Source organism: Oncorhynchus clarkii, chromosome 20 (assembly GCF_045791955.1).
Source record: "Oncorhynchus clarkii lewisi isolate Uvic-CL-2024 chromosome 20, UVic_Ocla_1.0, whole genome shotgun sequence".
Classification (NCBI taxonomy): Eukaryota; Metazoa; Chordata; class Actinopteri; order Salmoniformes; family Salmonidae; genus Oncorhynchus; species Oncorhynchus clarkii.
In genome coordinates this window covers 42,815,834-42,826,965 of record NC_092166.1, presented here as the reverse complement: position 1 = coordinate 42,826,965, position 11,132 = coordinate 42,815,834, and the positions used below count along the sequence as shown (strand labels likewise).

The following is an 11,132-nucleotide window of genomic DNA, read 5'->3' as shown; positions in this document are numbered from 1 at the left end:
CTACATCTAAAACTTTCCCTCCCTCTTGCTCTGAGAGAAAGCAAGAGTGAAATAAGAGAGAGCAGCATGGGGACATGGAAGGCTGGCCTGAGAGTCAAACCCCTGGGAGGACCCTGACCATTTGGCTTGATGTTGAATAAACACAAATGTGTCTCCCCCCTCTAAAAACAGGCTCTGCACTGCCCCATGCTGATCCTGTTTATGTGTTTTAGCCAGGTTTCTGTTTTAAGTCCAGGTGCTAAACACCTTCCCTCTGAGATAAGAGATGATTAATGCCTTTGAATGAGCAACGGTTTAATGGCTCAAAGCTTAATTAAGCTGTGGATGGACACACTCACCAATGGGATCTGACAGCATATATACAAGGGCCAGCCCAGCCAGCCAGCTGAGGTGAAAAGAAAACTCCATACTTTGGATATCATCCCTTTGATGTGAATGATGACCCCCACCTTTTAGGCCCCATCCCTGTCCCCTACCACCATGGAAATTTGATTAGTTTGCCCTTTTTAATTCCACACCACTCGCAGAGAGGGTCCTTGGGCTGGTGGTGACAATTGTGACCAAAGCCTGATCCCATATAAATATCAGAGGGTGTGGAGACCAACAGGTCATTCGGTCAGGAACTAGCTATCAGGGAAGCTGTGCTTTGAGGAGGAACCATAAGGGAGCATAAGGAGTATTTACCATGGATATACTGCTGCCCTATCTACTGCTCATTCTGTGGGCTCTCAACGTAGCCTGTAAGTACTGTTGTTTGTTTGTCTTTCTCTATTTGACCATAAAGCTCAATGATGTACAGTGATGATACCTACTGATGGACTTCAATCAACATAAAGACTTTATAATCCATTTTGATACACAGTAGAACCCAGGCACTGGTACAGAGTGTGAACAGAACAGCCATGTGACCTACTGATGTGTATCTGTGTCTGATACTGGCTGTTTGATTTAAACTGTTTGGTTTTCAGAACCTTGTTGTGTGATGTGCTATATTATATATAGCTATTATGCTATACGTGAGAATATTATATGTAACTTTATTATTAGGTAGTGTCCTGGAACTGGCCATGACCACTAAGGTCTGGGCCTGCATGTAGGAGTGCTGTTTTGTCTTTCAAATTATAATTAATGGAAAGGGAGGATCTGATCCTAGAGCAGCACTCCTACTCTGAGATATTATACTTGACCAAGGAATCAGAGCCCTGACAGCTCAGGAATGCTGATGTCACCTTGGACTGCTATACAAGGTGTTGATGTGTCTGTGTTTATCTTATCCAGCAGCTTCCTTGTTGAACAAACATGTGGAGCACAGGAACCCGTTTGCACTGAGAGCCTGCTGCAAGAGACAGAGCCACTTTGTTTACATCGGCCAAGGTAAATCAATGGTAAAGCACCATAAAAGGGCAGCACTGTCTCATTCCCCATACATGACTTCTAAAGTGGTACTATCAAAGTCTAGTCCCATACTGAAGCCAACTCTTCCCAAGGGACTAGGCTACTACAATACAAAGTCTTCCAAAAAAAAACTTATTTTATCATAGACTTATCTCCCCCTATTCAACAATATTTGTCAGCAGAATTATGTGGTTTGATAAATGCAAACAACATGATATTTTCATGTAAATTGGTGTAAGATACATGCTTCCATAGAGACGTTTAGGAGCTTACAGAATTTGGGGTGAGAGAAATTGGGGGGCTTAGCAATGATTGTTGTTATCATGGATTGTTTACCTTCTGTCCTCAGACATCTCTGGTAGTCCTGTGAGTGTGGATGTGGGGATGTGCAGGACCCATTGTGGGGGAGAACAAAGCAGGACATCACATGAGGCTGGACTACAGCAGGGCTATTCCAAACATTCCTCCATGTTGGAATACCTCAGGAGCAAAAAAGTAAGTGAGCAGTTCCTCAAATGACCAAAAGAGAGCGCTACAACTTCAGGATTGTAAAGAGTTTAGGAATTTTAAGGAATTAAATCAGGCCTCCTTATTTGAGAATTTGATCAATAAAATACAAACATATATTCGATGAAGACAAAACTAACTTTTTTCTTAGTTAAATATGGTTACTATATTGTTGCATTATTAGGGACATTATTATCTCAACATTAGGGTGCTGAGATCCAAGAAAAGAACACCATTACAACTTAATAGGCATATAGTCTTGACTAAAAACATCTCTTGACAAGTTTTCTATTTTCCCCTTTATAAAAGGTAAGGGTCCGCAAACCTACCACTCCAATCAGTGCCAAGGGTTCTGGTCAGGTTACATCCTGTGGGGTGAACCATAACTGTGAGCCGACCGGGGTGAGGGTGGACCAGATGCTGCTGTTCAAGGGTCCCCGGGAGGTGGAGGTCATAGAGGAATGCCACTGTGAAAACAAACTGACCCAATGTGTCCGGGTTCCGGCGCTCAAAACCTACTTCTTTAAGACCCCATACGAGACTGTCATCGATGTGGGAAGCTGTTCGGGTTCGAAAGGTTCTCCAGGTGTGTAGGCTTGTTATCTTTCTGAATGACTACAAAAACAGCCAACATTTTGAGAAGGGTCTGACCACGTCCAGGGAAGAAGTGCCTTCTCTTTCTGTTGTTTCCCGGCTACTTCCTCGGTCTACATTGTAGCATTGTAGCTAAACCTAACCCTGATCCTAACCTTAACCTAATTCACCCAACCTGTTATGTTAGTTCTCCTAACCTGCTTTGCTAATTATCCTAACCTTATACATTAATTATCCTAACCTGCTACATTAGTTCTCCTAACCTACTACGTTAATTATCCTTACCTGGAAAGTTAATTATCCTAACCTGACAAAGAGGGGGCTTGGTTTCCCTGGGCGGTTCTTCCCTGGGCGGTTCTTCCCTGGAGTTTCCAGGATGCGGGCCGCAGTCAGCCCTTATTGAAACTTTATTGTCGCAAAAACGTAATGCGTAAAAAAACAGGTATGGGAGATAATGTACAATGTGCATAAAAGTGTTGCTCGCATAGGGGTTAGGATTGAGCCCAGAAGGAGTAGATTATTATTTTTTGGCTCCCACAACCACTGATACATACATGTCCTTGTGTTCTTAAAATTCAAACCTTATTTGTCATTGCTGTAATACATGGTATAACATTTTTCATAGCACTCATTGCTGTACCAACAATTTGCACACACAAATAAGTTCCTAGTGGTAAAGTTCTACTAATAATTCAGTGGTAGCATAATTACAAAGTCCATATCACAGGACACATGGAAGACAATAGCATTTGAATAAGAAATATCAGACTGAAACAGTTAATGGACACAGAGCTCATGAAACAGACAATCATCATGGTTCATGATCATGTTCAGAATCTAAGTAACTCTAATAATATTGAATAACTATTTCCTTCTCAGATGGGTTCTCCTGCGTGCCCACTAAATTTGACTCGGCCTTGGTGAAGACCCCTAACAAGGTAGACCTGGTCCAGACAGTGGAGGTCTGTGAGCTGAGTAAGAGCTGCTATAGAGTTCCCTACATGGAGTACTACTATGAAATAGTCTATGATGCTAACGGAGTCAAAGAGGAGAAACTCAAGGTGAGCTCATGTTCCGGTATCCTGTCTTTTTATTAGCAACGCCCTGCCCTGTCAATATGCCAACGTTACCTGTGCTACACTCTAGCAATGTATCATTTTCTTTTTCATAAAAAAATAGCAAAAAGAAAAGCTTGCAGTAACACCAATGCTTTCTTTACTTGTCTTTTGGTCTCATTCTTTATAGAAACTATTTTGCCACTCTTCTTTTTTTAATAATGAACTTTAAAGCTATGCACAGACTACCTAAGATGAACCCTTATCTGATCTTATTCATTTATCAGCTAGGCAGCTTCACACCAATCAGATGTTTGATCAGAGAGCAAAGGAAGTTAGTGTGTCTGACACTCAGATGGAATCACTAACAAGTCACCTCCATTTGTCAGATAGATCTGTAAATAAAAGGTTATTGGCCCACTTTAATAAGTTTCCCCCGCACATCCAATCCACTCCCCACTGGTTGGCACCGCACAGACAGACACAGCAGGTGTGAAATGCTGTACTCTTAATGTACACGTCTGTGACTGCCCAAAAAAGTGATGTCTGTCTCTTTGGCTGAGAGATAAAGAGATGGCGTCTCTTCAATGGGTTCAGCTCCAAAAAAAATTAAAAGTTTAACTGGATGGATGCTATAGTATGCACAGTAGCCTTTTATGGGGGACAATCCAAACAAAACACTTACAGTGCCTTCAGAAAGTATTCACAGCCCTTGACTGACATTTTATTGGGTTACAGTCTGAATTTTAAATGGATTAAATGTAGATTATTTTTTTTGTCACTACACACAATACCACAATGTCAAAGTGGAATTATGTTTCTGAAAATGTTTACTAGTGAATTACAAATGAAAAGCTGAAATGTCTTGGGTCAATAAGTATTTAACCCTTTTGTTATTGTAAGCCTAAACAAGTTCAGGAGTAAAAATGTTCTTAACAAGTCACATAATAAGTTGTATGGACTCAGTCTGTGTGTAATAATAGTGTTAACATGATTTTTGAATGACTACCTCATCTCTGTACCCCACACTTACAATTATCTATAAGGTCCCTCAGTCGAGCAGTGCATTTCAAACACAGATTCAACCACAAAGACGAGGGAGGTTTTCACAAAGAAGGGCACCTATTGGTGGGTGGGTAAAAATATGTAAAAAGCAGACAATGAATATACATTTGATCATGGTGAAGTTATTAATTACACGTTGGATGGTGTATCAATACACCCAGTCACTACAAAAATACAGTCATCCTTCCTAACTCAGTTGCCGGAGAGGAAGGATAATGCTCAGGGATTTCACCATGAGGCCAATGGTGACTTTAAAAGTTACTGTGATAGGAGAAAACTGAGTATGGATAAAAAACATCGTAGTTACTCCACAATACTAACCTAACTGACAGAGTGAAAAGAAGGAAGCCTGTACAGAATAATACATATTTCAAAACATGCAATAAGTTTGCAATAAAGGCACTAAAGTAAAAATGCAAAAAAAGAAATGAACTTTATGTTCTGAATACAAAGCGTTATGTTTGGGGCAAATCCAATGCAACACATCACTGAGTACAACTCTTCATATTTTCAATCATGGTGGTGGCTGCATCATGTTATGGGTATGCTTGTCATCTAGGCAAAATCCTATAGGAAAACCTGGTTCAGTTAGCTTTGCAACATATAATGGGAGACAAATTCACCTTTCAGCAGGACCATAACCTAAAGCACAAGGCCAAATAAACACTGGAGTTGCTTACCAAGACAGAATTGAATGTTCCTGAAAGACGACATTAAATATTCCTTAGTGGGCTAGTTACAGTTTTGGCTTAAATCGGATTTTAATTCTATGGCAAGACTTGAAAATGACTGTCTAACAATGATTAACAACCATCTTGACAGAGCTTGAAGAATTTTGAAAAGAATAATGTGCAAATATTCTACAATCCAGGTGTGCAAAGCTCTTAGAGACTTTCCCAGAAAGATTCACTGCTGTAATCGCTGGCGAAGGTGATTCTAACACGTATTGAATACTTATCTAATCAAGATATATTAGTGTTTATTTTTTACAGATGTTAGATTTTTCCTACACTTTGACAATAGAGTATTTTGTGTAGATCGTTGACAAAAAAATGACAATTAAATCCATTTTAATCCCCCTTTGTAACACAACAAAATGTGGAAAAGTCAAAGGGGTGTAAATACTTTCTGAAGGCACACGTAAGGACTTAAAACTCAGGATTCTGTAACAGCATACCCCAATGAGGATATGTGTTGATTTATAACTTCCTGTGCCAACCGGAAGTGCCATAATTGGTGTCTTAGGGGCTGTTTCGAAGGGTTAAAAAAGTCTGATCTTTCCAAAACTTCATATGTGTGATTAGGCAACCCCCATGAACTGTAAATCAGTCATTTTTCCCCAAAAAATTCAAAGGAAAAAAAAATCACACTAAAACACAACTTGGAAGGAGGGACGTATTGGGGTGCGTAGAGACAGACACTGGCTCCAATAGTTAGCTTTGTTGGAGCTAAAAAAGAACCGTCGGACCTAGAGTTCCGAAACTTTAGAAACCTGTTCTAGACCTCCCGTAGATGGTGCGTGGTGAGTTACGTGGCTCTAGAAGGTTCTCGGACCGAGAAACAGCCTCGTACATTTGAAATAACTTCAATTCATTTTTGCATCACGAAAATGACGACATTTAGAAATGTCCCAGAGTCGCAAGACTAGGTGCATTGCAAACGTCTCGGCCCATATAGACAGACCCCAACGTTTCTGTCCAATAGCTCATTCAAGGACCCCGTAGCAAGTCATGGAAAATAGTGGATTTTCAGCACCAATTAGGGTTTTTCTCGGACACCAAATGACCTATCGAGCCGAAACTTGGGATTCGGGGTCGCCTCAGCTAGGCCAACACATAACATAAGAAATGGACCCGCAGCTAGAACGTAACTACGTGTTTTATGGTTTTTTTATGGTTTGAACCGAAGGGGTTGTGAATTTTGGGCCAGCTCTGAAGTATGTAATAGTTGGCTACTAAACGAGTTGGAAAAAGTGGGTTTGGTGTCAGTTTGTATCAGTTTGGTGGTCAGAATGATATCTAATTGACTGATGGACTCTTGTCCACTTGACTCTTGTACATTTGCAATATGATCCTATAGTGAAAAAACATCACCAAAAGCGACATTCTGAAATCAACCCAAACGAGCGATTGAGATGACCCAGAATCACTGCAAAGCCATCCCGAGTTCATCGGGCCAGTCAATTTCACATTCCTGCAAGATTTTTATAGCATGACAAATTCGTGATGGTACCTGCCCTTTAAAACATATTGCAAATGCACAGTGACTTTGAAAAAGTAAGAAACAAAAAAAAATACATCTAAAAAATTTTGAGCATGACAAATTCGTGATGGTACCTGCCCATTGAAACATATTGCAAATGCACAGTGACTTTGAAAAAGTAAGGAAACATAAACAAAAAAAATCCAAAATTTTTATTTTTGGGTGACCAGTTGCACGTGCATTTGCAATATGATTCTATAGTGAAAAAACATATTGCAAATGCACAGTGACTTTGAAAAAGTAAGGAAACATAAACAAAAAAAATCTAAAATTTTTTGGGGGGGCTGACCAGTTGCATGTGCATTTGCAATATGATTCTATAGTGAAAAAACATATTGCAAATGCACAGTGACTTTGAAAAAGTAAGGAAAAATAAACAAAAAAAATCTAAATTTTTTTGGGGGGGATGACCAGTTGCACGTGCATTTGCAATATGATTCTATAGTGAAAAAACATATTGCAAATGCACAGTGACTTTGAAAAAGTAAGGAAACATAAACAAAAAAAATCTAAATTTTTTTGGGGGGGATGACCAGTTGCATGTGCATTTGCAATATGATTCTATAGTGAAAAAACATATTGCAAATGCACAGTGACTTTGAAAAAGTAAGGAAACATAAAAAAAATCTAAATTTTTTGGGGGGGGATGACCAGTTGCATGTGCATTTGCAATATGATTCTATAGTGAAAAAACATATTGCAAATGCACAGTGACTTTGAAAAAGTAAGGAAAAATAAACAAAAAAAATCTAAATTTTTTTTGGGGGGATGACCAGTTGCACGTGCATTTGCAATATGATTCTATAGTGAAAAAACATATTGCAAATGCACAGTGACTTTGAAAAAGTAAGGAAACATAAACAAAAAAAATCTAAATTTTTTTTGGGGGGATGACCAGTTGCATGTGCATTTGCAATATGATTCTATAGTGAAAAAACATATTGCAAATGCACAGTGACTTTGAAAAAGTAAGAAACAAAAAAAAATACATCTAAAAAATTTTGAGCATGACAAGTTCGTGATGGTACCTGCCCATTGAAACATATTGCAAATGCACAGTGACTTTGAAAAAGTAAGGAAACATAAACAAAAAAAATCCAAAATTTTTATTTTTGGGTGACCAGTTGCACGTGCATTTGCAATATGATTCTATAGTGAAAAAACATATTGCAAATGCACAGTGACTTTGAAAAAGTAAGGAAACATAAAAAAAATCTAATTTTTTTGGGGGGGGATGACCAGTTGCATGTGCATTTGCAATATGATTCTATAGTGAAAAAACATATTGCAAATGCACAGTGACTTTGAAAAAGTAAGGAAACATAAACAAAAAAAATCAAAAAATTTTTTGGGGGGGTGACCAGATGCACGTGCATTTGCAATATGATTCTATAGTGAAAAAACATATTGCAAATGCACAGTGACTTTGAAAAAGTAAGGAAACATAAACAAAAAAAATCAAATTTTTTTGGGGGGGGGTGACCAGATGCACGTGCATTTGCAATATGATTCTATAGTGAAAAAACATATTGCAAATGCACAGTGACTTTGAAAAAGTAAGAAACAAAAAAAAATACATCTAAAAAATTTTGAGCATGACAAATTCGTGATGGTACCTGCCCATTGAAACATATTGCAAATGCACAGTGACTTTGAAAAAGTAAGGAAACATAAACATTTTATTTTTATTTTTAGGTGACCAGTTGCACGTGCATTTGCAATATGATTCTATAGTGAAAAAACATATTGCAAATGCACAGTGACTTTGAAAAAGTAAGGAAACATAAACAAAAAAAATCAAATTTTTTTTTGGGGGGGCTGACCAGATGCACGTGCATTTGCAATATGATTCTATAGTGAAAAAACATATTGCAAATGCACAGTGACTTTGAAAAAGTAAGAAACAAAAAAAAATACATCTAAAAAATTTTGAGCATGACAAATTCGTGATGGTACCTGCCCATTGAAACATATTGCAAATGCACAGTGACTTTGAAAAAGTAAGGAAACATAAACAAAAAAACATCAACACATTTTTTGGGTAACCAGTTGCATATTTTAGATCACAAGATGACAAAGGTATAGTTTGAGCAAAGTAAAGCTTGAATTTTGAGCATGACAAATTCGTGATGGTACCTGCCCATTAAAACATATTGCAAATGCACAGTGACTTTGAAAAAGTAAGAAACAAAAAAAAATACATCTAAAATTTTTTGAGCATGACAAATTCGTGACGGTACCTGCCCATTGAAACATATTGCAAATGCACAGTGACTTTGAAAAAGTAAGGAAACATAAACAAAAAAACATCAACACATTTTTTGGGTAACCAGTTGCATATTTTAGATCACAAGATGATGCATATATAAGAGCAAACAAAAAAGACATAGGGTTCACGTGTGTACAAGGGGGTTCAACATTTTCAAGTCTTGCCATAGATTTTAAAACTGATTTAAGACAAAACTGTAACTAGGCCATGAAGGAACATTCCATTTTAGGCCTCCCGAGTGGCACAGCGGTCTAAGGCACTGCATTGCAGCGTTACTACAGACCCTGGTTTGTTCCCAGGCTGTGTCACAACTGGCCATGATCGGGAGTCCCATAGGGCGGCGCACAATTGGCCCAGCATTGTCCGGGTCAGGGGAGGGTTTGTCCAGAGGGTAAGACATCATTGTAAATAAGAATTTGATCTTAACTGACTTGCCTAGTTAAATAAAGGTTAAATAAAAAAAATATTTAAAAAACCTCAACCTGCAGCATCTTCTTGCTTAAGTAAATAGTTTTTATTACTATTGTTTAAGACTTTATTTTAAATATTTAAAAAAAAAGTGCAATATTGTTTGTTGACAAAGATAGAGATGACAAAATATAGTTATTTAACTAATCTAGGTCTGTTAAATTGAGCCTATAGGCCAGGAGTATTCAAATCTTGCCCTACGAGGTCTGGACTACTGCTGGTTTTCTGTTCTACCTGATAATGAATTGCACCTACCTGGGGTCCCAGGTCTAAATAAGTCTCTGATTAGAGGGGAAAAGAGGGGAAAAATGAAAAAATGCAGTGGAACTGGCTTCAAGGTCCAGATTTGAATTTGAGGGCAATAGACCGTCTGCTACCCCCTCTCACAAAAGGTGTGAGGAGTGCCAACACAAATGGTCTTTGCAGGTGTTGAATCAAAGCATTTAACATAGATCCCCCCCCCCCCCCCCCCCCCCCTGCTGGTGGGTTGGCCTGGCTGTTTTTTTCAGCCTGTGGTGATTTGATTGCTGATGGCATTGTCTCTGTATTGCTAATGTTCCAACAGGAAATAGACGTGGGCAGATGTTTAGGAGGCTGCACCACAGGAAACCGCTGTCTTCTCAGGTAAGCTGAACACATGCAGCTGCTCCCTCCCTTCCGGAAGCACTCCGGCCCTCCTCTCTTCTCCTCCTCCATCATTCTACCACCCCTATCCTAACAACTGCCTGCTAGCTTATAGCTCTAAAACTCTGTAATACCCATAAAGTGTAGCTGTTGTGGTTTAAATACGGCTTGTTTGGTTTGGTTTCTGATTTACACTCCCTCCCAATTGTCCTCAATGTATTTTCCATTTTCAAGTTTGATTTGTGATTTCGGTGTATATTTTAGGGATAAGTCTATATTTTAACATTTGAAAGTGTGTCTACCAGATAAATAGATAGGACTTCAGTATTTGGAGTGCTTTGTTATGACAAATGTTGTCTTACAACTTCTGTTTTCTCTCTCTGTATTGCAGGAGCCACTCTGATTCCGAAGTGTGCTATCTGTGGGCAGAGAGACCCACCAACTCTTGTGTCCCTCGGGGCTACGACAGCCACATGTCCCTCAACCAGCATGGCCAGATCCATATAGTTCTCTCCATCTCCTCTTGTTTCTGTCAGTCCTGAACCAGTCCTCAGTATGATGCCCTCTAGTGGAGCAGAAACACACTGATATCCCCTGAGAACAAGAAGCTTCTGCCCTGTCAGGTCCAGAAACAACCCCTATAGCCTCTAACCCTTAGCAAGTAATGTAGATCTCAAATACTTTGATAGGTAAATGCATGATTGTAATGTAACTTGCCAATCCACTTGTCTATCCAAATGCAGCATTGAAGTGCCACAAAGTGCCCAAGGATTAGGGGCTAGGGATTATTTTTGTGTGGGGTCTTCAAATCTTCCTTGTTTTAGACTGCAATCCTATACCATGAATTTCTCCACAGTGTAGAGCTAATGATCTCTTTGCAAAAAATTGCTAAA

At 38.9% G+C, this 11,132-nt stretch overlaps 1 protein-coding gene across 1 annotated transcript; it reads left to right on the top strand.

The window, feature by feature from the left end:
* Positions 1-685: 685 nt before the first annotated feature.
* On the top strand, positions 686-10,781 carry LOC139377091 (uncharacterized). The gene is made up of 7 exons (XM_071120131.1): positions 686-740; positions 1,282-1,374; positions 1,745-1,890; positions 2,212-2,488; positions 3,376-3,557; positions 10,181-10,239; positions 10,631-10,781. Exons 1-7 carry the CDS (start codon positions 686-688, stop codon positions 10,779-10,781), a joined length of 963 nt encoding a protein of 320 aa, XP_070976232.1.
* The last annotated feature ends 351 nt before the right edge of the window (positions 10,782-11,132 follow it).